Source organism: Crocuta crocuta, unplaced genomic scaffold (assembly GCF_008692635.1).
Source record: "Crocuta crocuta isolate KB4526 unplaced genomic scaffold, BGI_CrCroc_1.0 scaffold30, whole genome shotgun sequence".
Lineage (NCBI taxonomy): Eukaryota > Metazoa > Chordata > Mammalia > Carnivora > Hyaenidae > Crocuta > Crocuta crocuta.
The window spans coordinates 14,021,292-14,039,545 of NW_027528345.1; the positions used below are offsets into that span (position 1 = coordinate 14,021,292).

The window sequence follows — 18,254 nt, forward strand, 5'->3', positions numbered from 1 at the left end:
ATTCCTGGGAGAAGAGTTATGAGCAATGATGAGCTCATCTGAATGAGTGCCATGCGGGCGCACCCCCTGACACACTGGAGGGAAACAAAAACCAAGACGCAGTTGTTTAGAGGTGGCGGTGCCGGCGTCAAGCGTCAAAACCCTGGAGCCGCGCCTTCCGCAGGCCCCAGGCAGAGACAAAGTGGCGTGAGGGGGAGAGAGCTGCTAGGAAAGGGAAAGGAAGCGGGCAAGCAGTCCCAGGCTTCGGAGGTGGGAAATAAATAATGTCCAGAAGGGGCTGGCTCTGAAGTGGACCAAATGGCTCTCTTGTCCCATGTTTATGGGGTCATGGACCATTAAACCAGCCAACCTACAGATGTCTTCATAAGACTTTACGAGATTAGACTGGGGAGACCCTATAACTCAGCAGCAAGAAGGGAAAACGAGAGGGAAGAATTGCAGATAAGAGATGTGGAAATGAGGACTCAGCCTTCAGGGGTGTTACATCTCAGTGGGAGGAGGTCTGGCTTCTGCGACCCCTCTGCCTTCCTCACTCCGCTTCTGGGAGGGTTTCTGCCTGTCTCCATTGGACTGAAAAGTGCATCAGGCTTTTATTAACTAACCATTATAAACCATCATTTAATGGATTTTCCTCCGAACCCAACTTCCAGTTGCTACGCCCCCCTCCCGCCCCATGTTCCTGACCCACAATCAGGTCCTTAAAGAAATGGTTTCTTTGGTTCTTGTGAAGCAAATCAAAAAGATAATAAAATAGCTGTATTTACAAGCTCACATATATTGGGAGTTTCAAGCCTGATTTAGATTGTCAGTGTGGTTTTCCACAAATTTTAATAACCAGGAGGTGATTCTTCTGGGGGGGGTCCCTGGGATGCTGAAGGCTAGTGTTTACTCTCTGGGCCACTGGCAGTAGAGCTGAAGGCAGGCAGTGTGAACAGGTGAAGGCAGGAAGGCAGTGTGAACAGGTTAAGGGAATAGAGTAGGGAACAGTGCATGTATGGTCTCTTACTCCCTTGGGCTTGCGCCACCCTGTGGCGATTTGCAGAAAGTCAATGAGGCCAACAATCCTTAGGAAAAGAGCCCTTGTTCTGAAGTCTCCCCGCTCTTTCAGAAAGGCATCTGTGACATCTAGTTGACATTCCAGGGCTCCAGTCAAGGAAGGGTGTCAGACCCACATCTTCAAACCACCACGCAGGATCCATATTTGAAAAGCAACCATTTATTAGAACCAATACAAGAGTATGAAAAGAGGGAAAAGAGGAGGGTGGAAGAGGGGGAGAGAATGAGGTCTGCATCAATGTCAGTTGTGGAAACACATAAATTGCCTACTTTTAAACATTTACATTTAAAAGGCGAACATATATATATATCACTTATCCTAAAAAAATAAAAAAATTAAAAAAAAAAGAAAAGCAGACATGTTTGGCTGAACTAAAACCAAGAAACACAACCAAAACTCCCCCACAAACCAAAAAGATCCATAGAGAATTCAGTTTCCCACTTTTTCCGCTTAGAAATCCGGCTACCAAGTGTGATGTGTTTTGCTACTCAGGATGGGACAGAGTGTGGAGAGAAGCCCAGCCTCGAGTCTCTCAGATCCCATCCTGTGAGAAAGGGCAGGGCTGCTGGGCCACAAGTGAGTCAACTCCTGGCTACTTGGCAGGAGGTCAGACTGCACTCTCCATCCTCCAAAACTCCACTTGGTGCCGCAAGCGCGGAGTGAACAGAGTCTGCAGAGCACGGAGCACCGGAATGTGACCGCAGCAAGGGGCCAGGACCTTGTGCTTTTCCGTGGGTTACACGTCTAGGGCCAAGGAGGGGGAAAGGAGAAAGAGCCCTGTTGGGAAGAGGAGCTGGCTGAGCCCACATCTGGGCAAATAGAAATAGTGTCCAAAGTTTTCCCAAACCAGAGGAAAAAGAGGTCAAGGTCAGATTCAGACTGTGGACACTGAGAAAAAGACGACAAAACGAGTAAATTGGATGAAGCTCTAAGGAGTATCACTGCCTAATTCTGAGTGTTAAATGGGATCTCTACACAAAAATTTTCCCAAAGTGGCTCTTTTTTGGTAGGGGATGGAGAAAGTGGTTATGTTTTTTGAACCGGCTGGTTCCTATGGGGAGGCAAGGGGTGCAGTGATTCAATTCAGGGGGCAATAAAATCAACATTATAAATTCAGCCCACTGTGTTCACTTTGCTCCTGAGACAGCTGGAGTCTGCTCCAATCCCATGGGGAACAAGACCTTAATACACAACCTGCAGAGAGAAACAAGCAATAGTGTCCCTGCCTCATGGTTCCCTAATCCAATGCTCTTGGGTCTGAAACAGCCTCTCTTTGTGGATGCAAGACATAGAAAATACTAAGTGCCTTCCCCCATAACATCCTAAGTCTGGACTATGAAGACTCCAACATTCACAAAAACACTGTCAACATCTGAACTAGCAGCTTTGATGAGGGGTGGGGGGCAGAGAACTTGCCGAGGTCACTAGCAGTTCCAACCTTGGGACAGCTCAGTGAGGACTAAAGCCTGTGTCAGGCCTAGACATTGGACTTCGGCTCAAGGCATCCTCCATCGAGGACCCTAAGGTACTCTACCAACTTTGATTTACAATGCCTCACAACACCCCTGTGAGGTAGGTCAGTATCATTAACCCCATTTGACAGATGGGGAACTGAGGCATTGAAAGGAGTGACTTGCCCAAGGTCAGCCATTATGAATCAGTTGAGGAGGTTGGCACACATAGTCAGCATCCACTCAATTCTTGTTCCACTCCCCAGGGCATTTTACTTCTTAGGGTGCACTAGCGAGCAAAAGAAGTCAGCAGGTACACCTTACACCGCAAACTAGATGATCTCCATCAACCCCCAAGTATTAGCAGAGGGCCTATTACTTATCTGGCATAACGCAAGGAAGCTTGGAGACACAAACTGCTTCTAAAAGTCATGTGTTAATGGATATTTTGCAAATAAAATTACATTTCAAGCAGTAAGGGCATGAATTCTTTTGTAACAAAATATTCACTTTATCATAAGAGGTGAAGGACTAAGTCATGCTGATTTCCCAGAGTTGTTTGAGAACCCCTATTCCTAAATCCTGAAATTCAAGAACAAAACTTCGTTTAAGCAAGACCCTCTTCCCTAGCGGTGATCTTGGTCATGCTTGGAGCTACAAGGTTAGGAGGGGTGGAGGGAAGGGGGCAAAACTAGCAGTAGCAGTGCCCGCAGCAGCAGCCTTCCCTACAGGCCGAGCCACGAGGCGGCAATCCTTCGGCTGCCGCTTGTCCTTCCCCTCAGTGCCCACAAGGCTGCATCTTTCCAACTTTCTGTCCCAGCGCAACTTCAGGAGTTGCAGGATCTTCATGAATGGCTCTCGAAATTAAGGATATGAATGGCGAAACCTAGTTTTCTGTTCAGAAGAGGGGATGAAGCGTTCTCTAGAACTACTTGTAAGACTTGTAATATTCTTGAAGTACCTGACAGGGGCATAACTTTTTGACAACACAAAGCTAAAGGGAAAAACACCCCCCCTCCCCCTTTGGACTTAGACGACTCCAGTAGTCATGATTATGACCCTTGCCCTAACCCTTGCCCTAAAACTAGGGGGGGCGGAAAACAAAATCCACAGTCAGCCCTAGCTTAGAATCAAATCCTAAAGCTACTGGAAACTGCAGAACACTGACTTGAGCCTTAAAAGTGCTGTGACACGATTAAACTCTATCTTCTCGGGTCTCCTTGAAGACTCTCCAGGCAGGAAGCCTCTTTTCCTCTGTACCCCCTCATAGTAGCCAGAGCAGCTGGACCTAACATATGTCAGAAGCCGAAAGAATGATTTGCCAACACACATGGTCTGATGTCCACCAGGGTTACTCTAGTGCCAGGAAGGACCGACCATTCCAAGATCTAAATATACACCTTTTTTCACTAATTGGTGATCAACACTGGACAATCCCAGGTGATGGTGACATTCAAGACTGATTAAAATGACAATGACAGTTCAGGTTCAGTCTGTTGGGAATTCCTCCAAAAGTGTGATGAGCTGGCCACTGGTGCCTGGATCGACTGTGAGGTCACACTTGTCAATGCCAGGGGACAGGCAGCTCTCTCTCTCTCTCTCTCTCTCTCACACACAAACACACTGGCAAGATAAAAAGTTCATTGCATTCAATTTAGCCTAATTTCTTGATAATAGTTTCCTATTAGATTTTCCGATTAATACTGATGGCTCTTACCTAGGCTGTGATAATTAGGTTTTGATCTATTGTGACATTAATGATCACAATCAGTTGACTTTGAAATTGTCTTAATTAATGGCTCTTCCCTCCTCAGCTGCCTCCAGTGCAGGTTCCATCCCCTCCCCCCAACATCATGCTTTAACTCTTTCTTACTGATCCCAGAGACAAACAGCAGTGGAGGATCACTTCCCATAAACCAAGACTTTAAGCTATTTTAAAACATTTCTGTGACAGAAGAACAATATGAGATGATGAAATGAGGATCAGGACGAAAAGGCAAGAGAACATGCGGTCAAGGCATAGAAAAAACTCCATGTTAGAAAACCACCAAAGTCAAGCACGATGTTAGAGTGGCAATGACAAGTTGAAGTCACTCTAAAAAGACAAGATGAGGTAGTTTAAAATTCAAGAAATCCAGCACAAGCACAAAGAAATTGGAATTGTCTTCATGAAGCTATCCAAAGAACCTTCATATTGTAATTTTCCAGAACAGTTCCTCTTCATTCCTGGGAATTCTGACTACCAAAGTTAGTCAACTTTCAGTTATCCAGGCAGCGAAAAGTCTCTTTTTCTTGTGGTTACACAGTCCAGAACTGAGAATTTTCTGACAGTCAAACTGGTTCTTAACAGGGTTAGGCTTCACTCCTGACTTCCCTAGACTAAGTATATCTGAAACTTCAGGGTATGGGCATTTCCAGGACAGAGTTCCACATAAGGACACAAGTCTGCTTAGATATCACCACCTTGCAGTGTTGAATAAAACTATACTGCACAGAACAGATGCTCACATGTTACAGATGTGCCCCAAGCCTTCTCTGTGGAAAATCTCTTGTCATCGAAAAGTATGTCCTCATTTTAGGGTTAAAGCCAACCTCACGTTAATTCTTCCAAAAGGGAGGAGAAAACGAAAAAGGTGTGAACAACTCTGATGGGAATAAACGTTATAGAACCCACAATAACGTCACCAGCACCGAACTGGATCTGCGACATAAGATTAATATGCTTTCCACAAACAAGGTTTCACTAGACCGTTAAATACTTTGGCAAAGAGCCTAAAATAGGGATCAAGATGAGGGGTTCTCAATCTCCACTCACCTGTTTTCACTCTCAGCAACAGCATTTCTAACCAACCTTCAATTATTCTTATCTTCTGGAATAAGACAAGCCCTCGTTGTAGCCCATCTACGGCCAGTTAGCTCAGTTCATCCAAGGTCACAGGTCTTTTCCATATATGAATCCACTGTCGCCCTCTTACTGCCCCCAAATCAGAAATGTGTCCCCATTTATACTATTTATTACACTGGACTGTTCAGTCAGTTCATCCCACATCAGCATCAAGGTTCTTTAAGGCCAGAGACTGCATCTTCTTGAACTCTGTACCCTCAAGGCCGAAACTGCTTGAACAAAACGAACGCTGAAGTACACTACGGTGGCTAGAATACGGACAATTCAATACAAATCCACTTCTATTAACTGGGTGGGGGGCACTGATTTCTGAGCATATACTCCTGGATGCAAGGCTGGTAATAGCTCTGTTTTGGAAAATGTAACTTTTATGATTAGTGATAAAGCCAGCATGAAACTACAATACACTGGATCCAGACCATTCCTCTCTCCACCTTGCCACAGGTATGCTTCCTTGGCTGTTCAATTACAAAGGTATAGACCACAACAGTGTGATTTTTATGCTGGTACAAAATGAGCTTTTCCTTTGACCTCATCTGTGAGAAACAACTTCCACATTTCAAATCTAATGACATTACCCTTCCTGGGGTTCTCATATCACTGCAAAGTAGTTATTTCAGGCCCTCCAAGTCACACCCTAAGGGCAAAAACAATGGCTCCCCAGCCCAACACAAGACAGATCCCTCTGACCCCTGACTGTACCTTAAGTGAGCTAGACTAAATGCTGATCCAACAGAATCACAAGATGAAAATCCCAAGCACCTTCCCAAAAGCCTGAACAGACAGAAAATTGACTGTAGGAGGCAAGCTACAGAACAGGAATGAAAAGAGTTAAGAATAACCTAACTGCCCAAGCTATGGAAACAGGACTATCTTTCATAGCCTTCAATAAAAAGCAGTTCACACACACGACTGTGGGACAGCCAAGGACCACCTAGACTTGTGAGCATTAAGGAACACCATAGGCTCAAATGCTCCCTTGAGCAGACGAAAACTGTGGAGGAAAACCGATATGGCTCTCTCCAGGTTAAAAATGGGTGCTTCCATCAGGGCCCATGTTCCTAACAGCTAATCCTGACATGAGGGCATTGGCCCAGAGCAGGGCTCAGAAAAGCAGCTACCCTGACCTTGGTCAACTCTGCTGGGCAAGACTCTGCTACCTTCTGGGGAAAGGGAGATCCTTGAATATGGATTATTAGAAGAAAAATTTAGCCTTAGAAAGATCTTTTGAAAAAAGACTAAACACAGGAAAAATATACTTCGAGTACCTGAGACCTAGATGTTTAGGAGTGCTTAGCCCATGGCTCCTAACTCTTCTGAGGAGAAAGCCCCATGAAGACGGGTTTCCCTTTGAGGCTGCAATTCTGCAAGGGCCAGCACAGCTACTCAGCACTAACAAATGCCGGGGGGGCACAGGCAGGCATCTGGTTTCCTTTCTGCTGAGGACTGAAATCAGTACTGGCCCCTGGCTCCCTACATTCCTCCAGAAGCAGCTGTGGGCAGTCAGGGAAAAAACAAAATCGTTCTGGCAGCACTCGGTATAAGACCATGATTCAATAAACCGTGAACAGAAAAGATGGAGTGAAGAGTAAGGTTTTAAAGGGCTGATGAGTTGTAGATGATACTTCCTTTGTTAAAAGAAAATCAGATTTTGATGAATGTCTGAAATATTATCTATAACTACGGCAACCACATGCCCTAGGTTTCTCAGGACCAATCTGGGGGCTCTGGCCTACTTTTGTCTTATTCGTGTCTACCCTGACATCCTTGGCTACTTGTAGGACAAATCTGTTTCCTGACCATCCTTTCTTTCTTTTAGGTGCCCATCAGATTAAGTACAAACCAATTACCTAGCAGTTGATCTAGACCTTGAATTGTTTCAGAGTAAAGAAAGATGGAGAAAGAAACTCCTACCCACTTGAGCTATGGGTTAGGAGTTCTCACCCAATCACATTACCATTCAGAAGGATTTTCCTGGATGACTTAAACCAAAAGCTTCATTGTTCCAGTCTGTCATGTCACTGCAGCAACAGCTGTCTTCTCAACTGTGCAGTATAATTTTTGACATAATTTATACAAGCACACAGAATTCAATCAGCAGCTGAGCAGGAAAGCAATGGTAACAAATGCTATGAATGGGTAGATGATTTGCATATTATTCAGCTCATCTGTGGACTGGAGCAATCTATCCATTCCCCCGATTACTCTGAATAATCTAGAAATGGCTGAATGCTCCTGGCCAGACAGCTATACGTTTTAAAAATCAAAAGCAACAACAAAAACAACCTCAATGGCTGGCGAACTCTAGAGTTAAGGCTATTTCAAGCGTTTATTCTTAATTCCTCAGCTCTGGACTGGGACATGGATGCTCATAACCCTGCTATTTCCTTACTTTTAGTCTGGATTCTCTAGCTCCCCCCCACCTCAACTGAAAGAAAATGGCTAAAGAGAAGTAGGGCATTTCTTGGGGGCACAAAGGCAGAAAGATATGATAATAATCTCAGTATAATGGTAAAGCAGGAGGAAGCCAAAAGGGAAATATTTTGCTGAGTAGGGACAGAAGGTTGTGTCAGCATGCTAACGCCAGGGCCTGTCACTCTGAGGTGATAGTCTTCCACAGAAATGCACTGTTTAAAATAAGATACAACAAAGAGTTTGCAGGTGGAAAAAGGGAAGAGTACTGTAACACTTTGGGGACTCTTGGTGGCAAATCCAGGAGTCATCAAAGCAGGAAATTTAGGACTATAAACACTATGAATATTTAAAATTTGATGTTGTGGCCGATGGCTCCCCTCCAAGAATTCCCCACTGAAAATAATGGCACGGAGGGGAAACTTGGGTCCACGGAGAAGTGAGGGTCAGGTCTGAAGCCTCTTTGGTAACAGGAATGCTTTGGGAGGCCACAAAAGTTGGCAGGGCTGGAGGGTGCCTAGCACCTTGGCACAAGCAAGCACCAGGCAGTCACTCACACCTACATAAATATATAGTCCAAATGTGAGGGATGGAAGGAAATAATACATATGTACCATACGTGATAATAAAGACAACTGAATCCTAACCCATCATCCTCATGTACTAATAGCTAAAAAACTCCACAGTTAATATTGTCATTTTATGACAGACTACACCACCTTGCAGAAGCAGAATCAAGGATTGCTAAGAAACAAGGCCCAAAGTCCCGGAGCTAAGAGTGCCTTGACAAATTTGAGTGTAAAACTTCAAGTCCTCCAAAGGATGGAGCTATTCTGGGAGGATGAGTGGGGATGAACAACAGAGGGTGGCCCAGAAGACCACACTAGGAACCCTGTATTCTACTGGGTAGAGCTGAATGAGGTTGGGAAAGCCCCAACAGGTAGGCAGTTGCTATTGGCTTTTTTAAAAAGATGGGAACATCTTTTCCATCCCAACAACTCAAAACAAAAGCTAGCTGGTCATCAACATGTTCTAGGAACCAAAACAAGAAACCAAAATTCATCACCATTGTAACAAAATCCCCCAATCTAAAAAGCAACCAACCCTGAAAAGATCAAGGCTCTAAGAGGATTAAAAAGTTAAAACTCATCTTGAGGTCACAGGGGAGCAGAAGGAAGAGATCAAGGCAAAGGAAAAAATTGTGGGAATTACACACAGTATGTAAATGCCTGGTCTTCACAGAGAGACACTTATCATGAATCAGACCATCAGTTATGTTACAAGAGAACCAATACCAACATTTCTCCTGTGGAGCACAGTGATAAGCACATTTTTTATGGATGTGTTTAGGATAGAACAGGGTGGGCAGAAGGGAGAGGAGGCGGGGAGGTGAATGTATTATATACAAAGAGAAATGACAGAGACCACCCCCTCCTTTAGCTCTTTGCTGTTTCTTTCTCTTTGTTTTCCGCGTCCTCAGGATAGGCATGCCACGTCAGTCTCTCTTCATAAAATGCTATCACAATCTGTGGACATTTTACATTAGCTTCTTTTGCAAGAACCAGGTCTGCTTCATCTGTGTCTTTCCTGGAGAGAGAGAATATGAGACTTAGAAGGAGAGGAAGTAAGAGTGAGAAAGAATCTATCTAAACCAAGGTTTATGTTGTTATATGGATTTAACGGACTTGATTTCCTCCCCATCTTGATTTCAAGGTGAGAAAGGACCCTAACAGCTCAATATTTTCAAGGAGAAATTCAAGTAAATAAAAATTACCAGGGAGTATCATTTAACTACTACGACAGAAACAGAAGTCTTCAGCTAGAACTTAGATGGAAAACAGCAGGGTTAATCAAAAGGCTGAAAATGAAATATATAAATTTTGCTCCGACAATTCTGATTTGTGTGTATGAGCATGTGAGTGAACACACGATCAAACTACATTCAGTCCTATTGGTTATGCACAGATTGATCAGCCCAGTTTCTGGATCATCTGAGTGAAAGGGTCTTAACCTTCCTCATCTCGTGGCCTTTTAAACACTCATTATCCTTTTGGTGAGAACTATGGATCGGAATAATAAGAAAACAGAAATTTAAGTCAGCAACAGTACTTATAAAAGGGAGAATAAAGGAGGATGTAAAATTTAGTCACTAAAATGAAATGCAGGAATTAACTGCAAATTTCAGTTATCCAAGTTTACAAAGGCTCTACTACCACGTGGGACAAAAAAACATAGCAAGTCCCTTAACCACCATTCCAAATTGAGAGAAAAAAATATTTTAAGTTAAAATTCCACTGAGATGTGAACAAAGACAACTACCTCCTTTTCTAGAAAACAGAGATATTTAATTCATAGGGGTAAGTATTATGGGTGAAAAGAGGAGGGGAAAATAAAACTCAGAGCAGATACTCAACTTTGGACTGCAGTGGGGAAAAAAAGCTAGTTAATATGTGAATGTAAATCGTAAGTAACAAATATGGCTGAGTGGGAAAAGCAGTCAATATAGCCCCTTACTTCTGACAGAGTATAATGATTCTTCAAATCTAGGCTTCTGGGTAATTTACCAGCAAAATTTCGATCAGATAAAATATTAAACCGTTTGATTCTACAACTTTTAAGGTAAATTAGCTTCCTCAGTGGCAATGTGGCATGAAGCCTCTATTTAGAGACCAAACTTAAATCACAAGCCCAGAACACTTGGAAACAGAGAGGTAGTGAGGGCCACACCATAAATCACCCTGTCTTTAAGAAACCAAATTGAGGGGAAGTAACTACACTTTCCTCTAAGAGACATTCCCTCCACCGGATGAAATAACTTATGCTTTGGCTAGTATTAGTCTTAATGCTTTTTGTTGCGATTATTTTTCTCTTGTAGACATTATTCAGTTGTTTTGATCCTCAGTGATGGCAGAAAGCCTCACTCAACTCCTATCTCATGGCCACAGGCTCATGGTCTGACGGTAAATGATTCAGAACTGTGTAAATAAATGTTTAGGTCATGTCTATAGGTTTCCTACCTCAAAGCTACCTTAGGTATTGGGGCTAATATAATTTGCCTTACTACCAAAGCTTGAGAATGCCTTAAATTCATTCTCACTCTTAATTCCCATTAATACTAATAGGTGATATCAGCCAAAGATCTTTGACAATCAAAATTCTTAGTTGGGGAATACTCAGGTCTTCCCTATTTTCCGTACAAACTCAAGTCACTGGCAAAGAAATGCAATTGTACAGTGAGGATCTCTCTCACCATTTCATTAGGAACATTAAATCGCCACAGGAATCTGTCGCCCCAATGATCTTTTCTGGTTCCAGTCCTCTCTCAAAGCCCCGAGCGATATCATTGCTCTGCTATAAACAGAAGATAAAGAAAGTTTACAGCTTGGAGAAGAGTAAAACACCCCCGTTTCTCAGCTCAACAAAGCACAACCTAAGTTCATTTTGTCACCAATTCAAAGAATTCTTAGAACTTAAGAAATACAACAGTGGGCCAGCCAGTGACAGTGATGCTGAGAGATGTTTCCTGTAAGAAGATGCAGAAGATGCAGTTGTCTTTCCAATACTCCTTCACAGGATTAGGACATAGCCCCCAAAACTCTTTCATATCCCCTAAGATATTCTGAAAACATCATCTAGGAACTGATCTAACCCTCTAATCAAATCTCCTTCACATTATGAATTGACTACCCATACAATGCCGCTTCCGAGATGATAAACAAGTCCATGCTTACCTGAATGAAACTTCAAACATACCACCTCTTAATCTTAAAATTTTTTAGACATTTAGTTTACCTTAACACTGACAACACTTCTAATACTTTGTACATAGTCCTCTATATGTATGAAAGAATAGCAGTAAGAATGGTTCCCGGCAGTACCATAAAACCGCAGATTCCTTTCAGAGCTCACGTACTGCCAGAGCCACATGCTTGGAGAAGAGGCCCTTGTCTGTGCCCATCCCCTCCTGAAGGAGAGAACAGAACTGTTCATTAGAGAACAGAACTGGACAGCGATTTAAGACACACGGATCAGTTTCTAGATTACCCAAATTTGGTCAAAAAGCAACCACACAATCAAGACAAGGAGCACAGAGTCCGATTCAAGGGTGATGGCACTGGTTGAGAGCAAAATGGTGAAATTTTAGACAAACCGGGTAATTTTAAAAACCTTGTTAGGAAAGATAATGCAAGCTTATCTAGTGGCACCATTAAAAAGATTTAGAAAGACTGCCCCAATGTACTAAATCTCTGATGTCTGATTTTCATAATAAAATCTCTTTGATCTGACATTCTCCCTGCTTTTTTCTGAGATACAAAGTATTCAGGATCCAGGTGGTCCCCAAAGATACAAGAACCCACACTGGGAAGGAAATTCCATGCATGGATCAGGGGAGATACTGACTCAAAAACACAGCCTCTTTTGGGGGCGCTTAAGGGGAGGAGGTTCCCAGATGTGCACACAGCTGCTCACAGCTGGAATGCTGGCACACGAACGGAGTCGTAAATCATAGCTGGCGGCTGAAAACAGTTTGCCACATAGGGAGGGAAGGGAAGAAAAATGTTCAAGCTGCTGAAAAGGAGCCGAGGCGAGGAAAATGCTAAAATCATCACACAGGCAGTAATCTTAAATCAGGCATAATGCCGACTAACAAATTTCTTCTGCAGTGGTCTAAAGAAAGAAACGCAATCCCCTCCTGCACCTTTAAAACATACAATCACCTATCTTTCTGGCTGCCTACCTGACAGCCGGGAGCACTGCTGAGAATGCTGTCAGGGGCCCCAGATGAACATTACAATGTAAGGGACGTGTAGGGGTTGTTTTCAAGGTCAGTGGCATCAGAACCTGGCCTTGGAATCAGAACCTGGCCTTGGAAGAAAACGCTCTATGCTGGCCAATAGGTCAAAGCCGCTTGTTCCTTTTTAAAAGGACAGAAACCTTAGGTTGAGGAAAAACAAACTATACGGCACAAATGGCTGGTCACAAGTCTTACCCTGTGCCGTTTGGTCTCTTTAACTTAGCTAGAAAATGAATCAAATGACAAAACCCAGAAAACAAAGGACTAATGAAAAAGGAAAAAGAAAAAATAAATAAATAAAGAACCAAGTCTTGGCTCCTGAGAGAAGGGAAGGCATTCCCAAATTCCTTATCAGTATACTATATCATAATACTATACGCCCCTCACCAGAATAGTTTAAATAAAGTTGTAAAAAATAAAATTCATCAGGGAAATAAATAAGGAGACAGACACAAACCCAGAGTTCACTTTCACTTGTAGCTTCCAATCTTTCACTCTTATTTCAATTCTTTTTGGAAGGCTGATCTCCTATTTTCTCTATCACTTACATGTAAGTCTTTTAAAAAAACTGATGCCTAGGGCCCAACCCACAGAAATCTAAATGTAATTGGTCTGGAGTGCATCTTGAGTACTGGAGCTTTTTTTTTNGAATGAAGATAAATAGAGCCGCTTATGGCAGTGATGCTGAAGATTCAGAAGTGGACTTGTGCTTTTATTTTATTAAATGTTAAGGGTATGATACATCCTTCACCACAAAAGGCTTCATAACCTTGGAATAAATGAGTGGAAGCTGGTGGGGTAGTGTGCGTGTATGCGTGTGTGTGTGTATACACAGATGGAAAAGATATAGATGAAAAAAGAGAGGCAAGAATAGTGCTTACACTAGTTATTTGAGAGCCAAAGATCAGAAGGATTAAAGCAACCGAATCAAACCAAAATTTGATAAACATACTTTCCAAACTGAATAATAAAAAGGTTCAAAAGAAAGATGAAAATTAATTTGGAATATGTATAAATAATAGGATCAAAAGAGAGACTACCCATGCCACTGAACTGTATGTACACTTTAAAATGGTTAACTGTATGTTATGGGAATTATTCCTCAATTTAAAAAAGCAAGAGAATACAAAAGTTGGGAAATAAGTGCTATCACTGGAACAAAGGGAAAAAAGTGAAGTAGTAAACATTTTAAAGCCCTTTTTGTAAGACTTAAAAATGTGGAGTCCCTCCCCATCTAAGATAACCTGGCTGCCCACTTACGGAGAAGACAGGGAGTGGCTGCCTGTTTTATAGGGATTTAATTTTGCCACCTTAATACAATTCAGTGGAACACATACAGTTATTACATTTCTCACTCAGCCAGGAGGGGGCGCTGTAGTCAATAAACATACCTCCCAGGAAGCTCTTTTGTTCAACAAATTACCTTGCCGGCCATCCTTAGAAAATAAACAACCATGATAAGGCTGGGGGAGGGCGGGTGAGAGGAGGAGAGGGCGAGTGGCAAAACAATTGTTTGTGGGGAAAAGGGGAAAGGAAGCTTACCTCTCTCTTTTTTTTGGATTTGATATCATCAGCATTGTTCGAGAAATTGGATTTCCTCTTGTTACTTTCTGACTTCTCCCTGGGTTTGTTATTTTCACCCTCCTTCATCTTCTTATACTTTTTCATAAACTCAGAAATTAGCTCAGGGCAATCCAAATTTTTCTCAGGTTCCCAAGTATTGTGCTCCCTGGGCACAAAGAATGGAGGGGGGAAAAAAAAGGAAAAGAATGAGGGGGGTGGGGGCAATCCAATGCTTTCTTAAAGAAGACAAGTAGGAAAAAAAGAAAAAAACCTAAACTTAAAAAGAGATAACAAATTTGATCCGAGGAATCTATCCAAGAGAAATGAAAAAATATATCCACAAAGAAACATGCACACAATTACTTATAGCAGCATTTTAATAGCCAGAGACAGAAAACAATTCAAATGTCCATCAACTTGTGAATGGATGAATAAATGTGGTATATCTACACATAAGAATACTACTCAGCGACAAAAGAAACACAATACTAATTAATACATGCCACAATATGAAAGAACCTCAAAAATAATGGGCTGAGTGAAAGAAACCAGATGCAAAAGACTATATATTATTGGATTCCATTTATATGAAATGTCTACTAAAGACACATTTAGAGACAAAAAGCAGACCAATGGTTCCTTAGGGCTAAGGCTTGGGATTAACTACAAATGAGGTCAAGGGCATCTGGGGAGATTATGGAAATATTCTACAAGTCGAGTGTGGTAATGGCTGCACAAGTCTATGAATGTACTAAAATTTGTTGAATTGTACATTTTCAATGAATGAATTTTTGGCATGTAAATTATCCTCAGTAAAGCTTTTAACAACTCAAATATGAATTCTGCTTTGGAAGTGGCAAAATGTCATTTCATACATATAAATCATCTATGCAAATCCTGAGGAAGGAATAACAATGAAACCTGCACTCCCAGTTTACACTAACTTTACTAACACAAACTACTTATTTTGAAGAAATATAATTATTGAAGGATTGGTGGTAATTATTAAGAAAAAAAGGTAGTAAAGGCTTAAAATCATTAGAATATAAGCAAATGGTAGGAAGACAACTCAGAAGTGGAATTTGGAGTGTATCATTCAATACTATGGATTCAAGTCTACTGTTACTAGTCAAAATACACTTAAAAAATTTTTTTTAATAGTTTATTTATTTTTGAGACAGAGAGAGACAGAGCATGAGTGGGGGAGGGGCAGCAAGAGAGGGAGACACAGAATCTGAAACAGGCTCCAGGCTCTGAGCTGTCAGCACAGAGCCCAACACGGGGCTCAAACCCATGAACCATGAGGTCATGACCTGAGCCAAAATCGGAGGCTTAACCAACTGAGCCACCCAGGCGCCCCTCAAAATGCACTTTTATATTAATTTAAAAAAACCCAAACTGAGTAACTCAGTCTAATTAAACTTGGATCACAGGAGTCCTATTAAGAGGAGAACGAACAGTTATCATTCTCAAAGCTGTTCTATGTATTCCTGGCATGGGTTTTGGAAAACCAAGCTACCAACTACATCATAAGCTTATGGAATCAAAGCATGAAATGTACCTACATGGGAAAAACCAGAACAGGCATCCGCTTCACTCCCAGCCAGTGGCAGAAGTTCTTTTGGTTATATAGTATTACTAGTTTATATTAAAGTACATCTGAAAATACATCATAGACATGATTTCTATAATCCTTTCACTGACTTGGGAAAAATTATTTAACGGATGTGCTATTCATTTTAAATACCTTGTTTTTTAAATAAAGTGTCTTTAGATGGGCATAGTTTCACCACATGCCATAACTTGACTTAAATAAGCAGAATAATGGAAAAATTTAATATTTACTCTAGATTTAAGTAACCTTCTGCAAAAAGAGCTTGAGAATGAGACAAAATATATTTCGAAATCATTTGAGCTAAAACTAGAAAAGACTCTTTCATAGCTCCTCTTTCAGTGAAAAACAAAAAAAACCCCACCTCATACAGTAACTTTCCCCCACACCCACAAACCATAGAGCTTACTATTCCAGAAGAAATTAAGACCCCAAAAGCAAGAGGCATGTTGACACTGTAACACAAGCAAGCAGACATGGGGGGACAGGAGAGCATCTCTCCTGACCGCAAGGCAAGCTGGCCCTATAATGCTAGAACAGGTTTATCTCTTCTCCTACCATGCTGGTATTGCTGCTTCTACGTCAACCAATTTTCACCCAAAAGACAGCATGATATCATTTAAAAAGAGCCTGGGCATCGGGGCCAAAGAAGTCTGATACCGGATCCTTGTGCCAGCACTTACCAGGGCCAGATGCTTACACTATCTTCGGCAAATAACTTCACTAACTTCCTTATCTGTAAACTGAAAATACTTCTAAAGGCTGTTATGATAATTAAAGAGAACACATGAAGTAATATCTGACCATTGCCTAACAAGCAGTAGGTACTTAGTTATAGACAGTGCTGAAAGGGGCAAAATTTGTTCATCTTCAATGAAATCCTGGGCATTTCTGGGAAAGGAAGGACAAGTGCTTCAAACCACCTACCCCAAACTTTCCTTCCCTCTTTAATCTACATAAGCTACTGGTAGCTCAAATACACATACAGTTTCAAGTCCCTTCAAAATGACCAAGAATTCCCAATAGTGATTCAATGGGACCAATAAACACCCTTAAAATCTTTCAGTGTTACTTTCTTTAAAGTTTATTCAGTTATTTAAGTAATCTCTATACCCAAGGTGTGGCTTGAACTCAGGACCCCAAGAATAAGAGTCACACACTCCACTAAATGAACCAGCCAGGCAGCTCTGGGTATTATTCTAATTCCCATTCCTAAGTCTGTCAAACTTGTGTTTCTCATCTCTGAAGGTCACTGGGATACCATTCCTCTTCAGAAATATGAAGGGCATATTGACCGCTGTGCTACCCACAGTGCTGTGTGCTAGAAATGCTAAGCATCTATAGCACATGAGCTGTCCCACCTGAAATGCCACCAGTTCTCCAAATGAGAAATACTGGTGTATGTAATGAAATAACCTTAAGTATGTTTTACAGGCTCCTGATTCAGACCTTTGTCCAATCACGGTCAAACTTAAACCTTTTTAGTATTCTGAAGCCCTATACTTTAAAGTTATGATGTTCGATATGGTTAACTATTAGCCAGGAGTAGCTTCTGAACACTTGAAATGTGACTAGTCTGAACTGAGATGTGCTATAAAATATACATCAGGTTTTTAAGACTTGGCATGAAAAACATAATGGAAGATCTCTTAATTTTTATACTGATAAATGTTGAAACAGCATTTTGATACACTGTGTTAGATAAACAGTTAAAAACTAATTTTACTTTTTCTTTCTTCCAAGATTTTATTTAAATTCAAGTTAGTTAACAGGTACTAAAGTATTGGTTTCAGGAGTAGAATTTAGTGAATTTCACTCTTCTTTAATGTGGCCACCGAAAAATTTTAAATTACAAATGTGGCTTGCACTGGATTTCTATTGGACAGCCACTCCCAAGAAACCTCCATCACATTCTATCGGTTCACTGGGGTTCTGAGAAATACCTTCTTTCTTATCAGGTATCCTGGGAAGGGAATTAGTCAGAAACTGAGGCAAAATGTCTAATGATTATAGTCTCACATACTTCACCTTTCAAGCTGCCTCTTCTGTGCTTCAATATACATCTAGATCTTTTTCTTCCAAAGAAAAATAATCTCCTTTAGCACTTCAGCATAAAGCCAGATACTTCCTAACATTCTAATCAATATCATATCAGATATTGATATGGTAACAGATATATTATACCTCAGTATCATTTTTTCTGTAGTGTTTATTTTGAGAAAGAGAGAGAGAGAGAGAGAGAGACAGTAAGTGTGAGCAGGGGAAGGGCAGAGAGAGAGGGAGAGAGAAAATTCCAAGCAGGCCCTACACTCAAGAGAGTAGAACCTGACCCAGGGCTCCATCTCATGGCCATGAGATGATGACCTGAGCCCAAGTCAAGAGTTGGGACACTTAACTGACTGGGGCCATCCAGGTGCCCCACTTCAGTATCATTCTTAAAGCTAATTGTTTAAAAAAAA

The 18,254-nt window shown here is 41.6% G+C and overlaps 1 protein-coding gene across 6 annotated transcripts in view; it reads right to left on the bottom strand.

Moving 5' to 3' along the window:
- Positions 1–1,196: 1,196 nt before the first annotated feature.
- CBX5 (chromobox 5) overlaps positions 1,197–18,254 on the bottom strand; it is a 35,916-nt gene continuing 18,858 nt past the window's right edge. For 5 of the 6 annotated variants that reach the window (XM_077753513.1, XM_077753517.1, XM_077753514.1 and 2 more), the window contains exons 3-5: positions 14,163–14,349; positions 11,076–11,176; positions 1,197–9,412 (exon numbers count right to left, since the gene is read on the bottom strand). In XM_077753513.1, the coding sequence (XP_077609639.1) occupies positions 9,262–9,412; positions 11,076–11,176; positions 14,163–14,349 (439 nt within the window). In that variant the 3' untranslated portion in view covers positions 1,197–9,261. The remainder of the gene's footprint in view (positions 9,413–11,075; positions 11,177–14,162; positions 14,350–18,254) is intronic. The other variant, XM_077753519.1, reaches the window with a different exon arrangement.